We start from the raw sequence: 25,333 nt of genomic DNA on the forward strand, positions 1-25,333 counted from the left end.
TGTCCAAGATTTCCAAAGGGGTCTGCATGTCCATTTGAAATTTTTTATGGGTCTGCAAATGAAAAAAAAGTTGAAAACCAGTGTTCTATTTATTTTATATATAATGTCTTTCATACCTTGAACCACATAATTGACACTGATGACTTATGATGGGAAGAAATAATAATCAAACCATTTGGAAGGCTTCTTCTACCACAAAGTTATTAGTTTTGGCAGAATTTTATATTGTTTTTAATTTTGATGGAAATTATTTTTAACCTTTTTTTTTCTTATTTCTATCAATTTTAAATCAATCTAATTTAAGTTTCAGCAGGGAGTCAGTGTCCCAGATGACCCCCGCAATACAGGGGAGGCCATCCCACTGCTTAATAGCTCCTGTCGGCGCCTCATTCTCCTCCTCCTCTTTGCTGTCCTAGACAGGAGTCTCCACTCTGCTCTGCCAGGATTGCAGCCTTCCACCCGCAACCTTGTGCCTGCAGGGACCACATGTCAGCAGCCACTCAGCCCTGCAGGGAACCCTCTACAGTTCTGATGTCACAGGAGTGAGTGAGTGGGTGGCTGGGTCCTGGCAGGTCTCCTACCGGGGAGTGAGAGAGCAGGCCCATGGCAACATGGCTGCAGAGGGTTCTCTGAGTTGCTGCTGTGCTGTTGACATCTGATCCATGCAGCTGTAAGGTGCTGCCAGGGGGAGGACTGCAATCACGCTGACTGATAATGATAATTTCAGCTGACACACTGAAATCAGCCTTTACTGATTAAAATCAAATCCTTTCAAGACTTGTGGTTTATACAGGAGGCCTACAATAAGTTTCCTGTATCTCCTCCTACATTCCACATCAAAATTTTATTTACCAAATGGCCTCCATTTTGTTACTATCTGTGTATGAATAAGGAGCAGCCACTTAGCAACTAAGGCTTTTTTTTCTTTTCTTCGATATTCTTATTTTACTACCATCATTACGGTTGGTGATTATAATGCTAACAGATACCAGCTGCCTGTCTACACTAGCACTGCCATCCTGGCTTCTACCAGTGAAGATGTAATGCTGAGAACTTTAAAGAAAAATGCAAAATACTAACAAATGAAGGGTCAATGGTAACAAATGTGAAAGAATAAATGAATAACTAGTACTGTACTATGAAGCAGATTTTTCTGATTTCCTGCAACAGTAGTTGACCTTTCGAAGCTGATCACAATTATATAAATGTCAGCATACAAAGATCCAGATGGATGAAAAGGTGCCCCTTGTTCCTGCACATCAGATTACTTGTCTACACTAAACTTTAAAAAACAACCATTTTCTACCACTGAACTACCACCAATGCAGCTGCATTGGCATCAGTAACAGTTCTAAATAGGGAAGAATTTCTAATGAAAAGAGACTGTTTTTCTGTTGTTGTTGATGAGATGATGACAAAGAATACTTGCCCCACTAGGACTTGCATAACTTGCAGTTCTGCATAAATAGGCCCAAACTATGTCTGGCTCTGTAAGAGTGCACTTTATTGAAGAGAGAACACAAGGAGACCTCTTACCATCACTACTGCACTTACAAAGGGACAGACATATTTTGGCTATTAGCACTCCAGTGAATGTGAAGAAATATCTGCTAATGCTGCTCACAGTACAGGCTTTATTAAAGGCCACTTCTTACTATGCCCTCCCAGGACATCTGGAGACAAATACAGCACTGCCAGGCATCACTATTCAAGGTGTCTCACTTCTTCCACTCCCCAGAATGTCTCTGCCTCTTACAAGGCATAGGCTATATCACTTGTGATTTTAAAGGTTTAGGCCCCAATCCTACTAATGTTTTACTCATGCTGAGCATTCTGTTCTCCTGATTTAAGGAAAAAATTATGTTCAGGGGGAGGAAATAGGCAAGGGAGAACTATTTTAACTAAATTTACATTCAATCCTCATTTTCACAAGGCAAAATTCAACAGAAAAATAAAGAAAATTACCCGAAGTGCAATCTTCTGAATTATAGTCGCCTTCGTCTCTTCAGCTATGTATCCACGTGGTGGTAATATCGTTTGCCAGCCAAGTTTGCCTCTCAGCCTCAAAATATGCTTTATCACATCATCGTCAGTTGGTTCTGGTGTATAGAGTGGGGGGGGGAAATCAATTTTTAAAGGAATCTTTTTACATTTGTAATACATACCCAAACAAGGTACATAGTTGAGTAAAATAAAGATCAAGGAACAAATTCACCAGGGGGATGAATACCCACAAATTAATTTGAATTATGAGAACAACTGATGGTAGTATATATCAGATGGAAGTACTGTTATTCCTACCTTACAGATCTATCTCTCTACTACATTTCTGGACTGTTATATACAATAAACCAGGGGTTCTCAAACTAGGAGTCAGAACCCCTCAGGGGGCTGCGAGGTTATTACATTGGGTGTCACAAGCTGTCAGCCTCCACCCCAAACCCCACTTTGCCTCCAGCATTTATAATAGAGTTAAATGTATTAAAAAATGTTTTTAAATTTATAAGGGTGGTCGCACTCAGAGGCTTGCTATGTGAAAGGGGTCACCAGTACAAAAGTTTGAGAACCACTGCAATAAAACCTATCATTAGAAACGTACACCACTGAACTAATTAAAGCACAAATTCACAGTATCTTGAAGGCACCACTAACAAAATGATAATGTATAACAAAAGTTAAAGGATATCTCTTATTTAGTTAAAGGATATCCCCTAATAATACCATACACACTACTCCATATTAATGTGAGACGCACCAGGGCAGGTTAGTGAGCTTTGTGGTTTATGGAGTGCTAGGACTATTAAAAGTATGTTCCCTGGAGCCAATAGGGGATCACCATGTCTCTCTCTTACTCCTTCATGAGAACTGAGTAAGCTCCTGAAATGAGGATAAGGCATTTCTGTGCACCTTCTCCTGATGAGGTAGTTGCTGGAAGGTAGGGTTGGGAAACACGAAGCTTACTATCACCATGGTGCTCAACTGAGATTACCAGGAGTAGTGAAAGGAAATTGGCAGTTAAGACTTGAGCAGAGTAGGGAGACTTTCAGAAAGACTAACCTGTCTCCTCATTCCTCTTCTCTCCATGGATATGAGCCCACTTTGGGGGAAGCTAGTCTGCCTTCCTGTTCACTGGGAGAAGCCAGCCTCAGCTCCTCCCCAGTCTAGGCATCATTAGAAGGGCACATGGGTCAGAGCTAAGGCTCACCTATGTCCATCTACAAGACAATTGCCATTCTTAACTCCATGTGGTAGAGTTCAATGCCTATGTAAGCAAAACAATGGTGGGAAGAGAGGAGTAGGAACATAGGAGGATTACTGAAGTACACACAGTCCTATCCAGACTATACCACGTTTTCTTAATTTCCATGGTGAAAACACCAGAGCTGCCCCAAAATCAGTAAGATTATCCCTGCCAGGCCCCCCAGCAGGAGGTGCTTCAGCAGCAGGGTGAGGATCCAATAGTGGGGAGAGAAGTGTGAACAGAGGTTTCTTAGGCTAGGTCCACACTGGAACATAGAGCCAGGTCTGTGGGGGACTCAAGCCACAGGCTTGGTATTTGTAGAATTTCTGAACGTGGGTCTCACTTGTGTGTCCACAGTGCACTATGCAGACCTGAGTCAAACCAACAGCATTATGCTGCTAAGTGACCTTGTCAGCTGTAGTCACTCTAGTCCATTGTTCGTGGTGCACTGTGGGAAAGCTTGACTATCCATCCCACAGCACTTGAGAGGAATTTGTCATAGCCCACAAACACATCCAGCTGAGATGACTTTTGAGTCTGCATTCTCCCAGCAACCAGAGCCAGCCACAGAGAAGTCACCATTTGAAGAACTTACCCTACTTGCATTTTTACTCCTGTGTCAGGAAACAGGCAGAGCATCCAAGAGATGCTGGTGGACATAACAGCAGTGTCTTCTGATCTACCAAAGGCATCTTTTGGAGAACATAAGAACAGCCGTACCAGGTCAGACCAAAGGTCCATCTAGCCCAGTATCTGTCTACCGACAGTGGCCAGTGCCAGGTGCCCCAGAGGGAGTGAACCTACCAGGCAATGATCAAGTGATCACTCTCCTGCCATCCATCTCCATCCTCTGACAAACAGAGGCTAGGGACACCATTCTTTACCCATCCTGGCTAATAGCCATTTATGGACTTAACCACCATGAATTTATCCAGTTTTCTTTTAAACACTGTTATAGTCCTAGCCTTCATAACCTCCTCAGGAAAGGAGTTCCACAAGTTGACTGTGCGCTGTGTGAAGAAGAACTTCCTTTTATTTGTTTTAAACCTGCTGCCTATTAATTTCATTTGGTGACCCCTAGTTCTTGTATTATGGGAATAAGTAAATAACTTTTCCTTATACACCTTCTCAACATCACTCATTATTTTATATACCTCTATCATATCCCCCCTTAGTCTCCTCTTTTCCAAGCTGAAGAGTCCTAGCCTCTTTAATCTTTTCTCATATGGGACCCTCTCCAAACCCCTAATCATTTTAGTTGCCCTTTTCTGAACCTTTTCTAGTGCCAGTATATCTTTTTTGAGGTGAGGAGACCACATCTGTACACAGTATTCAAGATGTGGGCGTACCATGGATTTATATAAAGGCAATAATATATTCTCAGTCTTATTCTCTATCCCTTTTTAATGATTCCTAGCATCCTGTTTGCTTTTTTGACCGCCTCTGCACACTGCGTGGACATCTTCAGAGAACTATCCACAATGACTCCAAGATCTTTTTCTTGACTCGTTGTAGCTAAATTAGCCCCCATCATATTGTATGTTTAGTTGGGGTTATTTTTTCCAACGTGCATTACTTTACATTTATCCACATTAAATTTCATTTGCCATTTTGTTGCCCAATCACTTAGTTTTGTGAGATCTTTTTGAAGTTCTTCACAATCTGCTTTGGTCTTAACTATCTTGAGCAGTTTAGTATCATCTGCAAACTTTGCCACCTCACTGTTTACCCCTTTCTCCAGATATTTATGAATAAGTTGAATAGGATTGGTCCTAGGACTGACCTTTGGGGACAGGGCCGCCCAGAGGATTCCGGGGGCCCGGGGTCTTCGGCGGCGGGGGGCCCTTCCGTTCCGGGACCCGCCGCCAAAGTGCCCCGAAGACCCGCGGCGGGAGCCCCCCGCCGCCAAATTACCGCCGAAGCGGGACCCGCCGCCGAAGCGCAGCCCGGTCTTCGGCGGTAATTCGGTGGCGGGGGGGGGTCCCCGCCGCGGGCCTTCAGGGCACTTCAGCGGCGGGTCCCGGAACAGAAGGGGCCCCCCGCCGCCGAAGACCAGGCTGCGCTTCGGCGGCGGCGGGTCCCACTTCCCGGCCCCAGCCCCAGCCTCTTACCCGAGCGCGTCTCCGGCAGGGCCTGAGCTCCGTCCCGCTCAGAGCCGCGTGGTGAAGGGGCGGGGCTGTGAGCTCCACGCCGAGCGGAGGCAGCTGCCCCGCCCCCTCCCCACGTCGCTCTGAGCGGGGCGGGGCTCAGGGGCTCAGCCGGAGACTCGGCGCTTGATGCGCTGAGGCTCCAGGAGGGGGGCGGAGGCGGGAGCCTCCGCTCTTCTCTTGGGGGCCCCTGCGGAGCCCGGGGCCCGGGGCAAATTGCCCCCTTTGCCCCCCCCTCTGGGCGGCCCTGTTTGGGGAACACCACTAGTTACCCCTCTCCATTTTGAGAATTTACCATTAATTCCTACCCTTTGTTCCCTGTCTTTTAACCAGTTCTCAATCTATGAAAGGACCTTCCCTTTTATCCCTTGACAGCTTAATTTACGTAAGCGCCTTTGGTGAGGGACCTTGTCAAAGGCTTTCTGGAAATCTAAGTACACTATGTCCACTGGATCCCCCTTGTCCACATGTTTGTTGACCCCTTCAAAGAACTCTAATAGATTAGTAAGACACGATTTCCCTTTACAGAAACCACATTGACTATTGCTCAACAGTTTATGTTTTTCTATGTGTCTGACAATTTTATTCTTAACTATTGTTTCGACTAATTTGCCCGGTACCAATGTTAGACTTACCAGTCTGTAATTGCCGGGATCACTTCTAGAGCCCTTTTTAAATATTGGCATTACATTAGCTAACTTCCAGTCATTGGGTACCGAAGCCGATTTAAAGGACAGGTTACAAACCTTAGTTAATAATTCTGCACCAGAACTTTGGGTGAATGCCATCTTTCAGAACTTTGGGTGAATGCCATCGGGTCCCGGTGACTTGTTAATGTTGAGTTTAATCAATTAATTCCAAAACCTCCTCTAGTGACACTTCAGTCTGTGACAGTTCCTCAGATTTGTCACCTACAAAAGCCAGCTCAGGTTTGGGAATCTCCCTAACATCCTCAGCCGTGAAGATTGAAGCAAAGAATCCATTTAGTTTCTCCGCAATGACTTTATCGTCTTTAAGCGCTCCTTTTGTATTTCGATCGTCAAGGGGCCCCACTGGTTGTTTAGCAGGCTTCCTGCTTCTGATGTACTTAAAAAACATTTTGTTATTACCTTCGGAGTTTTTGGCTAGCCGTTCTTCAAACTCCTCTTTGGCTTTTCTTATTATACTCTTGCTCTTAATTTGGCAGTGTTTATGCTCCTTTCTATTTGCCTCACTAGGATTTGACTTCCACTTTTTAAAGGAAGTCTTTAAAAGGACTTTAAGAGGAGGACGACAATGACAATACAGATGCAGCAGACTCCAATTGATCCTGGTCACAGCTCGCGGTATATATACTATTGCCCCCTAGGTAGACTGGTGCTTCTGGAGCAGGGCCACAAACACAGACTGTTAGGATCACATTGTCATGCTCACCTGGGATGACCAAAGCAGTGGCTCCAGAACTTTCCCCATGAAGAAAGCAACATTTCTAGAGCTTTGTGAAGCCGTCCTCCAGCATCATGACACACACAGGAAGGCAGCCAGGCTGCTCCAGAAGTGGGTTGCTATAACCATCTGGTAGCTAGCCACTCCTGACATCTCCTTTGATTACCAACTTGGTGTTGGCAAGTCGACTGCTGGGGCTGTGGTGCAGAGGTTTCCAAGGCAATCAGGTATGTAATCTACCCAAAGGTGGTGAGCATGAACAATGTCCCTAAGTAGCTGCTGACTTTGAGATAATGGGGTTTCCTAATTGTGCCATGGGACTCATATGCCCATAGTTTGCCCTCTTCAAGGAGCACAAGAGTACATAAATCACCAAGGGCACTACTCCATGTTATACGGGCTCTTGTCAACCACTGAGGCCAAATTATGGATGCCAATATGAGTTTCACTGGAAAAGTTCATGACACCAAGATTTTCAGCTGATTGAGATTCTACCTTCCTGGACAGGCGGGAAAGCTATTCCAACTAAATTATATTGTCATAAATGGAGTAACTTTCACCACTGTTTTTATAAGGGACCTCAGGGACCCCTTTTGCCTGGTTTATGAAACCATATCCTGATCTTGGAGGCCCTGACAAAAGAAGATTGAGTTACACTTTACCATTCTACATCTGCTGAGTTGAATGTGTGTTTGGCAGAAGTAAAAGGAGTTTAAAAAACAACAAAAAACCACAGGTGACTTCATGGTAAGGGTCTACTATAGACCAATAAATCAGAAAGAGGAACTAGATGAGGCATTTCTAGAATAAATAAATATCCAAAACCTGGTAGAAATGGGGGACTTTACCCAGAAATCTGCTTGAAAAGCAATATGAGAAAATAGACCATTTCCACTAAATATTTGGAATGCAGTGGGGACAACTTTTTGTTTCAGAAAGTGGAGGAAGTAACCTGGGAGACAGCGATTTTAGACTTGATTCTGACCAAAAGGGAGGAATTGGTAGTGAATATGAAGGTGGAAGACAATTTTGTGTGAAAGTGATAGATTTCATGACTCTAGGGAAAGGAAGGAGTGAGAGAAACAGAATAAGGATAACGGACTTCAAAACAGACTAACAAAAACTTGGAGAACTGGTAGGTGAGGTCCCATAAGAAGAAAATCTAGGGAACAAAGGAATTCAGGACAGCTGGCAATTTATCAAGGAGTCAATATTAAAAGCACAACTCCAAGCTATCCCAATGCCAAGGAAAAATAGGAAGATGCCAGTATGGCTCCGTCAGGAGCCCTTTAATTGACTTGAAAATCAAAAAGGAATCTTACAAAAAGTGGAAACAGGCAAATTGCTAAGGAGGAGTACAAAACAGCATATGCATGTAGACACAAGAAGAGGTTAATTAAAGGGCTCCTGACGGTCCTCTACTTAACGGGGAAGGAAAGCTAATAACTGATCACCTCAAGAAGGCTGAAGTGTTTAATGTTTATTTTCCTTCAGCCATCACTAAAAAGGTTAATGGTGGCCAGATACTCAACACAATTAATATTAGCAACAAAGTGCAAAAACAAAAGCCAAAATAAGGAAAGAGCCAGTTAAAGACTATCTAGAGAAGTTAGGTATATTTAGGTGGTCAGGACCTGATGAAATTCATGCTAGAGTACTTAAGAAACTAGCTAAAGCAATCTTGCAACCATTAGCAATTATATTTGAGAACTCATGGAGAATGGGTGAGGGTCCAGAGGACTGAAGGGCAAAGATTGTTTGCAAAGAGTTACAAAGGGATCTCACAAAACTGAGTGACTGGGCAACAAAATGGCAGATGAAATTCAATGTTGACAAATGCAAAGTAATGCATATTGGAAAACATAATCCCAAATATACATACAAAATGATGGGCTCTAAATTAGCTGTTACCTCTCAGGAAAGATCTTGGAGTCACTGTGGATAGTTCTCTGAAAATATCCACTCAATGTACAGTAGCAGTCAAAAAAGCTAATGTTGGGAATCATTAGGAAAGGGACAGTTAATATCATATTGCCTCCATATAAACCTATGGTACGCCCACATCTTGAATACTGCATGCAAATCTGGTCGCCCCGTCTCAAAAAAAAAAAAAAAAAAAAAAGATTTATTGGAATTGGAAAAGGTACAGAAAAGGCCAACAAAAAATGATTAGGGGTATGGAACAGCTCCCATATGAGGAGAGATTAGTAAAACTGGGACTTTTCAGCTTGGAAAAGAGATGACTAAGGGGGGATATGGTTAAGAATCCCCATCACTGGAGATTTTGAAGAACAGGTTGGACTAACACCAGTCAGGGATGGTCTCTGTTTACTTGGGCCTGCCTCAAATCGCAAGGCTTAATGCCTTTTTGAGGTCCCTTTCACACTACATTTCTGTGATTCTGTGCTTGAAATCCTGCTGGTGCTGTTTACAGAACCATTTGGATTCCAATTACATCAATGCTGTCCACGTTATTGTGGCTTGCTGTGCTCTTCACAAAGTTTGTGAATCCAAAGGTGAGCCATTTGTCACTGAGCGGACCTCTGATAGTAATGGATTGCTGAACCGGTACACTCAGCCAGAAAATGCACCTGTCATAGCTGGAGCAGGATGCTCACATGCAACAGAAATCAGCGATGCTCTGTGTGCTCACATTATGGATTTGCATGGATCAAAAGAGAAGGGAGATTAGTACATTTCTGAATGTATTTGTACAGCAAAGTTAACAGTAAATGAACTAGTTGCTGTACATTACAAATGGGTTGGATGTGATTGTCACAATTTTTAAATTATGGATGAAATGACTACTTATACAATGGAGCGGAACAGTCGTTTGTGTGACATGAATACTGGATTTTCATTATGGACTGACTTGAAAAGATGTATTAAGAAATTGAGCATGGAAAGAATTTCCCAGTTGTGCCTTATGTCTTTATTCCTTGAAATATATATATTACTATATATGATGTGATGCAGTCACGGTAATAAACTTTCTTAATAAAATAAAAACCTTTATTTTTAACATGCTGTATTACAAAAACACCAATATTAAAGACCTATCAGGCAGCCCAGTTGCTATTAAAATGCCTAAACCAGTAATAATATAATGCATAACAAACATTGAACAGTGCAAACAACTTCTGGGTTCCCTTTACTCCTCCCCCTCATTCACCATGCAACTTGGAGCTGTTACACAGGAATGAAGGACAGCAGGGAGTGCAGGACCGCAGAAAGTACATTTGCCCTGTCCAACTAGCATTCAGGCCTGTTTTCATGGGCCACCGAACTATGATATTGTCCAACACAGTGTTATGAACAACCTCCTTTCCTGAGATGTTCGTAACTGAGGCTCTACTGTATTCCAAAGGGACCTTCAAGAAGAATTCAGAAGGACGACGCAGTATAAATTTTGTCTTTATAGAAGGTGGTATATAGTGGGTCAGCCATAAGGGACTGAGCTTTTCCGTTCATCTAGCTGAGGTGATAGCTATGAGGAATGTCATCTTGAGGGAGAGGTGGAAGAGTGAGCAGATAGCCATTGGTTCAAAGGGAGGTTTCCTTAGAGCATTAAGAACCAAACTGAGGTCCCACTGCGGGATGAGCTTCTGTACAGGGGGAATGGTATGGTGCTCTGCTTTCTCCAATGTTGATATCACTTGGCTGCGTGCGTGTGTTCCCTCTGTGTGCTGCCCCAGCTCTGCGCAGATAGCTGGCACAGCAGACCCGACGAGAACCCCCAATAATCACAGAGTCCAGTAAGATGCAAAGCCACGTTGGCTAGGTTTATTGCGACCTCGGACACAATTGCAGTTCCCTGTAGGTTTCTTAGCCTAATTCAGGGCATACTACGAGAAAGTGCCTCTTGGCAATGGACCCGGCTCAGTCAGTGGCGGGACTTTCCACTGCCCCCTCGGCCGGACAAAGACACCGCCCCCGGGATGCATTCTTATACAAAGATACAAACAAGTTACACATCACACCTGACGTATTGAGGTGCAACCCCTCTACGTAGCAAGGTACAACCTCTCTACGTATTAAGGTGCCGCCTCTCACCTTGTACATGTTGGTTCGATCAAAACAACTCTATCCATCATTTTACCCTTTTGCCCCTGTCATTGGGATGGGCCAGCCTGTTCTTTGTTATCTGTGTGGAATGTGCAAGTATGTGAATGTTCTGATATCTAGTGTTCAGTACCTTTTAGGTACGTATCTTCTTGCAGCATCAGCCCTTTCCTTGCCAGCTTCTGTGAGCAGGGCCTGCCTCTGGCTCACAGCTTAACTTTGATTTATGTTAGCAAAGTCTTGACCATTACTTTAGTTTAGGCCTCAGGCCTCATACCGGGCCTCTGATACCAAGGCTTATATCTTAGGCCCTCCTCTTACTACAGCCATATTCTCTCTTAGAGAAGAAAAGGCAGCATTTCACGTTCCTCAAGGTGGGAAAGAGGTCTACTTCTGGGGAACTCCAGGTCTGGAAGATGCTGTGATCCTGAGGAAGTGTCTGCTCAGAGAGTTTGCATCTGTATTCTCGAGACCTGGAAGACTGCTGAAATTTCTCTCTCATGGAACATGCAAAGTTCCAAAGCCTTAGCAACTCTGTGTATAAGGACTGGGATCTTACTTCACCTAGTCAGGGGATACAACACATTGCTGGCCTGCTGTACAGCATTACCCTGGCGGAGTGGCACTGTATGGTGTGAAGGAAGTGTATCTCACTGCTCGCAGCTTCAGAATGTTGATATAGAGCAAAACCTCTTGTGTGGACTACTGCCCTGGATTGTACCCCCTTAGAGGCGGGCTCCCCATCCCAAAATAGAAGCATCTATTGAAGAATCTTTGATGGAGGATGGGGTCCAGAGAATGGGGTTCACAAATAATATTTCAATGGATACTTCTACCATCTGAGAGAGTCCAGAACTTTGAGGTACCATAATAAGTTTGGAGAGACCATGTATGTTTGAGGTATACATAGATTTGTAGTCATGTCTGAAGGTACCTGAAGTGCAGTCTCATGTAAGGCATGGTAAACATGGAGGCCAACACGTGCCCCAAAGGTTGTAGGCAGGACCTTACAGTTGTTTGTGGGCAGTGTAGTATCATTGAGATTAGACTGAACATTGGAGAATCCAATTTGGGGAGTTAGGCTCTGGTGGCTAGTGAGTCTAGAGAGGCTCAACGAAGTCTATTTCTCTGGATTGGTGTCAATGTAGACTTCTTTTGATTGATGTGAAGGCCCAGAGACAAAAATAGGGCTATAGCCTTGGATGCTGCAAACTAGACTTCTACAGCTGATTGACGCTTGAGGAGCCAATCATCTAGGTATGGGACTACTACTATAGCCCATTAACATAAAAGGGCTATCACTGCTGAGAGAAGCTTTATAAAGACCCTGTGCTCTGAAGAGAGCCCAAAGGGAAGGTCTCAGTACTAGTAGAGTTTGACCAATTTTGAATCGTAGAAAACATCTGTGCGATGGATGGATGACTACATGAAAGTTGGTTTGTCACCCCTGACCTCTAGGATACCTATCTTCCGGATCTAGAGATTTATTATAGTGGCTAACGTTCCCATCCTGAAATGCAGGTGCTCAACTTTCTCAGATCAAGGATCAATTGCAATTATCTAAGCCTCTTGGAAACTAGGAAATAGCTGGAACAAAAGCCTCTTCCAACAAACTCAGGGGAAACCTGCTTGATCACCCCTCAAGAGTAGGATAGACTGGCCCTCCTGTTTCAAGAGGTTCTTGTGTAAGAAGTCCCTGAAGAGGGACAGGGAAGGGGGATAGAGTGAAAGTTTATGGAATACCACACACTGATGACCTCAGAAATCCATCTGTGAGGTAATCTGTTCCCAGACAAGAAGGAAGCTGGACAGTCAATCCCCAAAGGGGGGATTGGATGGAATCATTCAGCACAGGTTCTGAAAGGGTAGGAAGCTTAAAGCACTCAACCGAGGCATTGTTTCTTGGAGGGAGGTGCAGTTGATGTTACTGTGAAAGACTGAGGTCCCTTCTTTTGAGGCCTAGATCTCCTTCTTTGAAAGTCAAAGGGTCTGGGAAAAGTCTGTGGGAGGTTGTATTGGAACAGCCTAGACCACAATGAGGTATGAGACCCACTAAATCACCTTTGTTTCAGGGACATAAATTCCCAGTGACTGCTAGATAGCTGTCAAGTCCCTCAGGGAGTGAAAGGAGGAATCTGTGTCAGAAATGAATAGTTTGGGTTCCTTTAAAGGTAAGGTCTTCAACATATTCTGCACCTGTCTTGGGAGACCAGAAGCTCTCTGCTTGACCAGGGTCATGGCTAGGGATCTAGAAGCTGTATCCATGGTATCTAGGGCAACTTGGAGGAAGGGTGTTGGCTATCAGCTGACTCTGAAATGAGAGCCTGAAATTGTTCCTGCTGATTCGGTAACAGATGTTAAATAAAGAGTGAACTTAAAAGTGTTGTAGTCATACTTTGCCAATAAGAACGGGAGGGACAACATGGTGTAGCTTTTCCTTCCCAGGAGATCTAACCATTTGGACTCCTTCTCATAAGGTGAAAGAATGAAATGCTAATGTCTATTCCTTTCATTTGCCACATCCACAACCAAAGAATTGGGAGCGCGGTGCAACAAAAAAAATTCTCCATATCCTTAAAGGGGACATAGTACTTCTTTATCTGCTCACCTACAGGTGGGCTGAATAGTGCCAGGTGTTTGCAGACTTTACGATCAGATGATACCCGGGCCTCACTGTCTGAGAGGGCAATATTCAAAATGTCCCAAAGACTTAAGTCTCCTACACTTCCTCTAATGGAATCTGGAAGGATTCTGCCAGGCATTCCATGTGGTCTTGAAAGCCACGAACGTTGTTAATATAGGGGGAGGAGGGAAGAGGGACATCACTGCTTCATCAGGAGATTAAAATAACTTAGCTGATGAGGCAAGGTTCCCTCCACCTGGGGATCCTGCTGATCTTGACTGTTTCCCTGTGGTGAGGGTGTATACGGTACCAAAGGAAGAGCATGAGGTACCAGATGGCAATTCTGAAGTACCAAGGGCTGGTCAGATGGTGTCTGAGAATGGTGCGGTACCAGTGGGTGTTGGGTTTTCTTGGTAGTTGGAGACCTGCAAAACTGCTCTCCGAAGTGCCCCTAACGATTCCAGAAGGCCCACGAAAAATGGGCAGACAAGGAAAGGTTCCCCATGGATATTCAGAACCCCTGATCCTAGAATGCCTGGTAGCATCCCAGGAGGCTTCATCCAAATGCTGGCTCAGTGAGTGGAGGGCAGAAAAGGAGCCCTGCTCTGAGACATCAGAATCTGAAAAAGGCTCATCCCTTGGGCTGAATGGTGGCACCTCAAACAAAGGTGCCATACCATACACTGGATGTCCAAATCCAGTCTCAATCCATCTAGATAGTACCAGAGTAGATCATTGCAATGTAGACTCCAGTACATGCCATAACTGAAGTTTTAAACCTGAATTGTCAGAATGCTAAAAGCCAACGTAAGAACCTAGACAGTCATCTGAATAATGTTTTTAACATCTGAGAACTCATAAACAAACACATTTTTAACCCTACAAGCAAAATCATTTCTGGACTGAGACAAAGTGTGAAAAATATCAACCCTAAAGGTAATTTGCAGGGAAAGTTATAAACCGCTGACATGTCTTTCAGAATTAAAGTGCCATCTTAACTAGAACTATCCCACAGAATTTTTAACCAAGTACACAACTGTTCCCAAAAAGACATGGAGACAAATATTTTTTGGTTACATCAGTTTGCATCTGGAGTAACTCCATTGTTTTCGATGGCATAACTGAGAAAATAATTTGTCTCTGTGCTACTAAGATTTACGTACCTGTTCTATCGTAAGAGTAAACTTTTTCCCTAATAGGTTTGTTATGAGATGTTCCAGCTTTCTGTTGTTTACAGATCTTTGTATGGCAACTTGGTTCTGAAACAACTGTTTGAAGTTCAGTCTCTTTATCATCATCTGTAACAAACAGTTTAAATACAAGTATTATGCTACTGACAGTAGATCGTGAGGCCTCACTTGTTTTCTGAAAAAAAAGTTACAATTTTACAGTTAATATACATTCTCATTTACATTTATGCAATTTATATTTTTTCAAAGAACATTCTAATTTAAATGAATTTTTAAAATATCACTGTATGTAAAGACTATAACATGTTCATAGTAAAAAAAAAAGTTTAAAAAAAAATCATAAGTACTCCCCTCCTTCACCCCAATGAACGCACTGGAAATCCACATTAAACTTCTTTTGCTGTTACAATGGACCAATCAGTATTAAAGCGAATAGTCTGAACATGTATTTTACCTTCAACAGTTTTGAAAAAAGTAAGAGTGTTACTTGTCTCTTTATATTTTGCTCTTGCATTTAAACTTCCATCACATTTGATTCTACTTGCAGTCAATGAGAGCTGTGATATTAATAGAACATGAATGGGCCATTAAGGATTAAACTTTTTCACTTTCACAGAGAAAAAGAACCCAGTACCTACTTCTTTATGGGCCCAATGCAGCAAAGCACTTAAGCATATGCTTAAGTGTATCCCTAATAAACAAAGGCCTTAAACATGTTTAATCAATCAGACTTACACACATTTAAAATAAAACATGTGCTTCTGTGCTTTGTTCAATCATTGAATCATGGCATGCCATCACCATGGGCCCAATTCTGCAAGTCACTTAGAATCCTCAATTTCCATTTATTTTGCTTATAAAAAAATGTCTGCTATAGTCCCTTGGCTCATCGGCCCTTCCTTTCAGCCTCATTTAAGGACTGGTCCAAAGCCAATTGAACTCCCTGAGAATGGTCTTCCCCCTCCCCCGACTCCAAATGAGCTTTGGCTTAGGGCTTAAGTGCCTGATTTTTCACCCACCAAAGTTAACTGCAAAACTTCTACACATTTTTATAAAGCTTTTATTCTTTCCAGACGTGATTTTATTTTGTATTTATTTAAAATACATTTGGAGGGAAGAAGGTAGTATTTTTCAGCCTTTAGGTGAGGGTTATAAACTATTTTTATCACTCTCCTCTCAGGAAGTTCACCATAAAATATCTTGTCAACTTGAATACACAGACTTAGAGAAGATTTATTTTACATAGATTAGAATTACACGTGCATGTAATTTTGATATGTGGAGGTAAATTTTTCACCTGGATAAATATATTTTGTACACACTTTGTAGTTGATACTTTGAACTGTAAAAAACATAGGGATCATACCTCTCAGTGTCTTTTCATCAAATAAAGGTTAAAAAAAAAAAGTGTGTTGCATATGTCTATTCCACTCAGCTGTGTGCATGCCCAGTGCACCTGGAGCCGGAGAGTTCTGTGTAGCCAGACCTGTTGGGGTGGAACATGCACCCTTGTGCCCCAGGCCAGCCTATAAAGGGCAGAGCCATCCCAACCCTCCTTCAGTACCTTCACAATGGAATCATGATAGAATAGATTCTGAAGCAGAGGAGGAGAAGATTGGATCATGAGACAAACATGTGCAGCATCTCAAGTAACCATTTTCTTCTTTTTCGAGTGTCTGCAAATGTCTATTCCACCTCAGTGACTCCCAAGCAATACGGAATGGTGGTGGGATTGGGATTCTATTTGAATAAAGACCTTAGGACTGCTTTCCCAAAGTTTGAGTCAGCTCTGGAGGCTATGGTAATAGCACAGTGCTTGGAGAAAGTATGCACCGATGAGCAGGTCACTGCTCTACGGATGTCTTCTGCAGGAAAATCTCTCAAGAAGGTCAAGAAAGTTGCTGGTACCCTTGTGAAATAAGCTGACACTTATGAAGGAGGTAGTGAGTTTGCTATCTCATAATCTGTGGTTATACATGAAGTTATCCAATGAGACCATCTTTGAGCTGAACCCTCCTGTCCTTTCATACTGTCTGTACAGAATATAAATAGACATGGAGATGATCTAAAAGGATTTTGCTCTGTCTATACAGAAAGAGTGGGCATGACAGACATCTTGTGTATGAGGCCATCCTGTGTATGAAGACATCCTTACATGTATGCAGCTTAGGGGATAAGATAGATAAATGGACAGTCTGGTTAACGTGGATACTGGACATCACCTTTGGAATACATTTTGGATAGAACCGCATGAACACTTAGTCTTTAAAGAATATAGTGTACAGGGGCCTCACCATCAGAGCCTGCAGTTCACTGACTCTCCTTGCAGAAGTAATAGCCACCAAGAAAGAAACTTTTGCTGAAAAGGTGGACGAAAGAGCCTCAAATGGAGGTCCCATTAGAACTAGTAATACCAGATTCAGGTTCCAAGGAGGAATGGTCTGTTTGATGAGGAAATAGATTCTGCTATCCCTTTTAAAAATATAACCACTATAGGGTGAGAGAACATTAGTCTTCATGGGACAGGAGGATGTATAGCTGAGATACTAGATAAATGTACTTTTAGAGCGTTAATAGACAGTTCAAATTCCTTACAATGAAGCAGATAAAATATCCTGTATCTTTTCTGCTGAGGGGAGGAAGTTATGAACCTCTACTCAACCCAAGAAATGTTTCCATTTACACTGGTAAGTATTCCTAGTAAACAGTTTCCTGCTGTTCAAAAGAATCTTCTGAACAGCTAAACAAAAAAAACAAAAAACAAAAAAAACCACCCCAGTTCTTTGCAGTACAGTACAGCCATTTAACCTACTAGCATACATATCCTGAGCAATAGGAAAGCATCCATTAGGGAACCCAGACTGTGACCTTGTAAGGAATAAAACTGGTAGCATTTCCTGTTGTATCTCATAACACACAGATCTACCTGGGGAGTTCTCCAGATTTGGAAAATGGATCTGGCTACATCGCAACAAAAGGACCACTCATGGCAACTTGCAAATGACCTGTCTAGGTGATCTTCCAGTTCATTCTGCATTCCTGCAAGGTAAGTAGCTTTCATACAGATCAAGTTGGCAATCCAAAAATCCCATAGACAAGTTGCCACTTGGCAGAGCAAGGATGAGTGCGTCCTTCCTTGTCAAGACAGAACACTGCTGCTATGTTGTCTGTGAGAGTGAGTCTTTTTCTCTGGACATGGGGTAGGAAAACCTGAACTTCCAGCTGGATAGCTGTCAACTCCCTGACATTTAAGTAAAGAATTAGGTCCTTTGTATACCATAACCCCTGAGACTGAAGAGAACCCAAATGAGCCCCCCAAAACAGGGTAGCTGCATCCTTGAATATTATTCCCAATAATTGAGGGACTAAATGAACGCCTACACAAGTATTGGCAAGGTTTATCTACCAGTCTAAAGAGTCTAAAATGTGAGAGATACATGTTTTCCAATGGGAATGGCTCAGAAAAAATATTGAAGTCAGCCAATTTTGTAGAATCCTGAGATGCAACATGACATACTGGATTGCAGATGTTCAAGAGACCATGCATCCCAGAAACCTCTAAATTCCATGCAGCTGTGATTGGATAAGTCTTGAGATCTAAAACAATGGATCAAATTGTCTGAAACCTTGACTCTGGAAGGAAAGCTCTAGCTGGGGTAGAGTCCAACACTGTCCCTATAAATTCTATCCTCTTAACTGGCGAAAGGATAGATGTTTTCTGAATTGATCAACAGACCCAGTGCCTTGAAAGTTGACTGAATGAGAGTTACACTGGACAATAACTGAATCCTGGAATGGCTTCACACAAAAGTCAGTCATCCAGGCAGAGATAGACTTGATTCCTAACCTACCACCATCATACATTCTATAAAAATCCAAGGCACTGTTGACAGGCCGAAGGGCAGCACCGTGAACAGGTAATGAGATGACAGGAATCTGAAATATTTTCTGTGGCCTTGATAAATCACCACATGGACATAGGTATCCTTTAAGTTGAGGGCGGCATATCAGTCTCCAGGGAGGGGATAACGAAAGCCAACATGATCCTGCAAAACTTTATCTTTTTAGATATCGGTTGAGTTGACATAGGTCTAAAATTGGCCTGAAACCTTCCTGTGCTTTTGGGATTAATAGAATCCCGTTCCTCTTTGACACTGAGGCATCTCGTCTATGACTCCCACCAGGATGAGAAATTGAACCTCATGTAGGAGGAGGGCCTTGTGAGAATGGTCCCTGAAAGTGATGGGGAAGGAGAGGGAAAAAACAAACTGAAGGATGCATCCAACTTCCACTGTGCATAAGACCCATTGGTCCAAAGTAATTTGGGACCAAGCACTGAAGAAATAGGATTGTTTGTGAACAAAGAGGGAGAAGACACTGGAATCATGAAAACTGGTCTGGCATCCTCAATCAAACCATCAAAACAGCTGCTTAGTACCCACAGGGCACTTAGATGGATCAGGAGGAGTCCGTCTCTGCCTATAACTCTCTTTTCCTCAATAGGTCCTGGCAAGGTGCAAAAGAACAGTACATGAGATGGCTGAGGAGCCTGCGAAGTCAGCCAAAGTGAAGGAAATCTATGTCTGGATAAGCAAAACCATACTCAAGGACCAAGGGCCTCCCCAGGGAGCCCAACAAGGCCAGTGTGGGCATAGCATGGGTGGCCAGTAAGAAACTCAAAGAAGATCTCCCACAAGACCAATGTTAATAAGCATTTCAACAACACAGTAACAAATGTGAACTCCTGAAGCATTCTTAACAGTTTTACCATGAAATCACAGACAGTTCTCTTGGGCATTCCAGTCTGTTTTGTCTCCCAGGCAAGCTGGTCTTAGCAATAGTTGATTGCTATATACCAGAGATCATAAAAGATTCAAGTTGCTTCCAGGCCCAAGAGACCAGTCACTTACCCCAGGTCAATTGGTACCTTTGATCTCACACTAAAGACAATGCTTATTGCCAATCCTATACCAAGCTAAGGATTTATTAACTAGGAAAAAGAAATGAGAAAGTTATTTACAGGTTAAAGCAGGCAAACATATAAACACAAATGAGTTACAGTCTATGGTTCCAAAAGGTGAGGGTTATAGTAATCTGTCAGCACTGAATGTCTTTTAGGGCTATCCCAGCTTGACCCTGGGGAATCTGCTTCTGTTTCACAGCTCCAGCTGTCAGAGTCCAAACACCAAAAGAGATAAAAAATGTTCTGTTCACTATCTTTATGTCCTTCTTCCAGAATACAAGCTAATGGAACGAGCCCTTTTGCTCTCAGCCTGTGGAGGGGCAATTAGCAAAGTCTTTGTATTATGATGTCCCACAATGGCCCATTCAGTTTTGGTAGTCCTGCCTGATGGGCAAGAGACTTTCCCTTCTGATAGGCTGACAGTTTCAGGGCAAACATTTTTACACTTATAAGGTAATATTTAGGTTTTTGCTTTACAGCATGTGATAAAGATATTACAAGTGAGATTAATGCATTCAGCAACTTGCATGCATTTCATAAAGTCTAAATACTAAACATATTGTTTTATGTTAATACCCATCTTAATCACATTAACACACAGGTAAAACAGACTGGCTGCCAGCAATGAATTTGTCAGTGCCTATCTGAGGCCTAAAACCTTGGCAAGAGCCAGCACCTGGTTTTCCAGCATCACACCCCTCACCTCTCAGACCCTTGGAGGTCACCATAACAGAGGTGACACCAAAGGGGGTCACAGCAAGAAGTAGTTTGGGAACCACTGCTACTGTAATCTGACTCAGAGAAGGACATACAATAGTCTTATGTCACTGGAGAAGTCACGGCACAATGGGTAGATTATGCACCATGCTGTTCTGCTTGCCGCTTAAACAAATAAGGCTTAGCTGACAACAGCATAGGGGGCTGCCTCAAAGTCAGCACAGAACCAAACATCAGTGCTATGGTGACATGTACAGAGAACTGTGCATGGTGTGACTTTGGTGCCAATGGTTGTATTTGCTTCAGTATCAACCACTAGAGGTGCACCAATCAGGTGTTTGAAACAGTTGGTACCAAGACCAAAAGCTGCAGTGGTGCCAGTCACAAAGTGAGTCAACGTTAGTGCCGAGACTACAGTCAGTGCCAATACAGAGAGTGAAACCAGTACCAATTCTGGTGCTGACCTCAGAACAGATATGCCACTATCATAGTCAATGTGGCTGAATCACAGCAGACTATGGTACTGACAGGCATACATCTACACCTGCAGCATAAGCCTCAGGTGTAGTCAGTGCCAATAATCCAGGAGCCACAGAGAGTTGCTGGATCATAAGTCTGTAAGAGGCCAGACAGTGCCAGAACTGAGATGGTACTAGGGAGTGTCAGGCCAAAAATGATGCTCTAACCTTGGTATGGATAAGAGCCTGGGGAAGGTTTTTAGAAGAATGTCTGTGTTCAGAATCCTTTTTAAGACCCAAAGAGCTCTTTATTGGTTTAGGTTGAGTTTCAGGTGTTGGTTGTTTCTGAGAAGAGCACAGAGATGGGGAGAGCTTCCATTTTCTCATAATAGACAGATCCCACTCTCTCATGTTTTTGAGAGCTTGAATGAAGAAGGCACTTTTAGGAGTAGTAGTTTGAGATCTTACTATATCAGGCAGTACTGAGGAAGAGGATGGTCTCATTGCCTGCTCTATTACGTACTTCCTCAGATGAAGCTCTCTTGACTTCTGAGTCCTCTTTTTAAAAGGCACAATAGATGCCACATCTTTCTGACAAAGTGAACTTCCCCCAACCACAATAAGCAAGAGGTGCAGCTGTCATTGTCAGGGATAGACACCCTGCAAGAGGGGCAGTGTTTAAATCCCAGAGACAGCATAAAGCCAGTGTTTCACCTCTCAGACTAAAAGAGAGCAATTTTGGCAGGGTGGAAAAAAAAATAAAAAGAAACACACACTGAAGTGCTAAAAATGATACTATTACCTATTTACAAAGGAAAAAATCTCTTAAGATGAGAGAAAGAGACCATGACAGAACACAGGGAGCTCTAGCTTATAGTCACAGTGAGAAGGAACCACAGAGGGGTTGGAGCTTGCCAGGAGGTACAGGACATGTGATCCGCAGAATTCTCTGGCTTGAGTACACTGGGTGCACACACCCCTAAAGTGGAACACAGATGCACAAGCACTCAATGAAATAGCACCATTTGTTAATGATTCCAAAATGTGTCACACTCCCAGTAAGCAAGCAAAACTTAATCCAATTCCATTATAACATCTTGTGCAGAGGCAGAATGAACAAACATTAATACTACACTATTTTTACAGGGGACAAGTGATTTATAATCACTGTATTATGCCAAATACTAACAGCACAGTCAGAAATAAATAGTTTAAATTTAAGAGCATGAGTTAGAATGTGATGGTAATTGAAACAGAAGTATTCATGATTTGTGGCCTTCTTGTCACGAATGCACAGAAAGCAATTTTTTCTGATCATCATAAAAATTATCCGAAGTACACCTATACCAATACAAAAAACAAATTTGATTTTCTCTCACCTTCTTTTTCTGTCATTTTAAGCTTATGTTTATTATACTTTCCTTCACTATCTATGGAAGAAGACGCTGATGTGCCAACAACATGCTGAACTTCTTCATGAACAGGTATCATGGAATGTTTTTTTCCAATGTCACTCTTCAGCTCTAAGGATATCATCGTCTCACACTGAGCCACTTCAGGACTCTCTCTCAGTTTTCTTGAGAGTCTAGAATTGAACAAGAAAATTATCCTGTATGAATAATTTGAATATTCAAACAAATAAGAGAAAAGAATAATTGACTAGGAGAAAACATATATGCAATAGTTCACATTTACAGTTAAGGCACAACTCTTCCTAGCATGAAGTGAAAAGGTAATTCTCTATGAAGGGAATATGCAATTCGGGAAAAAAAAAAACAATCAAGCCTGGTCTACGCCTATAACTTAGATATAGCTGCATCACTCAGGGGTGTGAAAAATTCACTGCCAAGACACACATTTAAGACAAAATAAGCCCCAATGTAAACACATTATTTTGTTGACCTAACTACTGCCTCTCGAGGAAGTGGATTTACTATAGCAATGGAAAAAACCCTTCCATTGCTGTAGTGTCTACACTACAACAGCATCACTACATGTGTGCCAATGTAGCACTTGTAGTACAGACATACCCTTAGATCTCCTGAAAGAAATTACTGCCCCTCCCGAAAGGAACTTCTAGCAGTGATTAAATCTACAGAACATTCTCATCACTACTTGTATGGGAGGAAGTTTATGATTCGGAAAGACCATACTTCCCTGCAATGGTTCTTTAGATTCAGCAATCTTGAGGGGTAACTTGCCACATAGCTGGAAAAACTGCAATGCTGTGATTTCACAGTTACATACAGGCCTGGGAATAGGCATAATAATGCCAATGCCTTGTACAAATCACCTTGTTGGAAGAGCTTATTGCAAACACTGCCCTAAGCAGGAGAGCAAGGAATTAGTTGCTCAAGGGAATGAGTACATTCAAGAAAAGATGGCAGTCGCCTCTCATTCCATAATTTGCAAAAGTGAAAATGTTCCTGGTTCATCCACTGAGATAGTCAGTCAATGTGGGGTTGCAAGAATGGTTTCTACAGCAACGAAAAGCTTCCCAAAGAGGGGACCCTGATATCAGAATAATGTGTGACAAACACAGCTACCCCAGAACAGAATATCCCCTCACAATACAAACAACAAAAGCACTGTGGTATCAGTGAGAAAGCTTGGAGTTTAAGGATAAATATTGTATCGGAGATGGGGAAAATCAGCGGTGATGAGTATAAAAACCTTAGCCAATCTAAGACAGAATTGTTATTGAATAAAATGCTTGCAAGAGCAAGAAAGAGGAAGTTACTCACCTTGAACAGTAACAACGGTTCTTGGAGATGTGTCCTCCTACAGGTGCTCCACTGTAGGTGTATATGCGCCCCTGCACCTCTAATCAGAGGTTTTTGGTAGCAGTGTCTGTTAAGCCCACATATGCGCTCTCCCTCCTTCGTGGTCTGCCTTGAGGCTATCTAGCACTATGTGGACGAACCCCCTCCTCTCCAAGCTTGTTCTCTACCCCAGAGCCCTATGGAGAACTCTGAAGTAGAGGGGAGGAGGGCGGGTTGTGGAGCACCCACAGGGGGACACATCTCAGAGAACTATTGCTACTGCACAAGGTAACATCCTCTTCTTCGAGTAGCGTCCGTATGTGTGCGCGCCACTGTAGGTGACTCCCAAGAAGTACCCACCACTGTAGGCTGGGACTTCGGAGTGGAGTCTGTTACTATAGAGAATACTGTGGAGTCGAAGGTGGGGTTGGAGGCCAAATTTCCAGTGATTGCGTAATGTTCTGCGAAAGCGTGGGCAGAGGCCCAAGTTGATGCTCTACAGATTACTGAGATAGGGATATCTTTACAAAATGTGAACAAGATAGAAATTGACCTCATGGTGTGCATATGGACTCTGGATGGAGGCTGTAGGTTGCCCCCTTGATAACAGTGATTAATGCAACAAGAGACCCATTTGGGTAGTCTTTGAGCCGTTATCACAGAGCCTTTGGCTCTTTCTGTGAATGAAAGGAAGAGCATAGGGATTTCCTGAAGTTCTTACTCCTGTCCAAGTAGAATGCTAGTGTACTTCTAACATCCAGCATATGCAGAATCATGTCCCTGTTGTCACAATGTGGTTGGGGGGCGGGGGAACATAAGGAGATGGATCTATTGACTCATATGCAAAGCGCAGAGAAAGTAGGGAGAAACTTCGGATATGGCCTCAGAGTTACTTGGTCTTTAAAAAAAAAAAAATACCGTAAATGGTGAGCATGCCATCAGGGCTGCTATTTCTCTTATGTGCCTAGCTGAAGTGATGTCAATTAGAAATGCTGTCTTCATGGAGAGCTGTACGAGAGAGCAAGTTGCCATTGACTAGACCTCCCTTTAAGTCCAAGCCCTGAAAACTAGGTTAAAATCCGAGGCTGGAGTGGGTGATCTCACATGCAGGTAGAGATTCCCAATGCCCTTAAGGAATCTACGCTTCAGTGGGTAAGCAAACACTGAGTATCTGTCTACTTGGCAGTGGAAAGCTGTTTTTGCCACAAGATGTACCTTCAGGGAGTTGAGAGAAAGTTTTGACCTCTTGAGGTCTAAAATGTAGTGTAAAATCAGAGGGAGGGAAGATGAGGTTGGGTCTCTGTGTTTAGAATGACAACAAACTTGGAATCATTTACCACTCGACATGCCTACAAAATGGAAACTTTTGGCTGTGTAGCAATACATCTTTCAGCTCATCGGGGAATTCTGCCTCTAAGCCTTAGAACTAAGAAGGAGCCAAGCCTGGAGGTGGAGGACCCGCAAGTTGGGGTGAAGGATCAGCCCGTTGTTTTGAGAGCAGGTGAGGAATGGGCCAAAGAAGAACCAGAAGGCATACTGTCATCTGTGTCAGGTAAGGGAACCAGACTTGTCTTGGCCAGGAGGGGCAATCAGAATAACTCTCACTTTGTCTCGGTGAATTTTCAACAGGACCTTGGATAAAAAAGGAAACTGGTAAAAGGCAGACAAGAGGTCCCCGTCCCATGGGAGGAGGAGGGTGTCTCCCAGTGAATGTTTCCCCAGGACAGCCCTGGGGCAGTAACGAG

The 25,333-nt window shown here is 42.9% G+C and overlaps 1 protein-coding gene across 1 annotated transcript in view; it reads right to left on the bottom strand.

The window, feature by feature from the left end:
- DNAH14 (dynein axonemal heavy chain 14) overlaps positions 1-25,333 on the bottom strand; it is a 471,830-nt gene that overhangs the window by 433,612 nt on the left and 12,885 nt on the right. Inside the window, exons 4-6 of the mRNA XM_045010332.1 lie at positions 22,206-22,411; positions 14,662-14,796; positions 1,966-2,099 (exon numbers count right to left, since the gene is read on the bottom strand). Of these exons, the coding sequence (XP_044866267.1) occupies positions 1,966-2,099; positions 14,662-14,796; positions 22,206-22,411 (475 nt within the window). The remainder of the gene's footprint in view (positions 1-1,965; positions 2,100-14,661; positions 14,797-22,205; positions 22,412-25,333) is intronic.

The sequence above is a fragment of the Mauremys mutica genome, chromosome 3, assembly GCF_020497125.1.
Source record: "Mauremys mutica isolate MM-2020 ecotype Southern chromosome 3, ASM2049712v1, whole genome shotgun sequence".
NCBI lineage: Eukaryota > Metazoa > Chordata > Testudines > Geoemydidae > Mauremys > Mauremys mutica.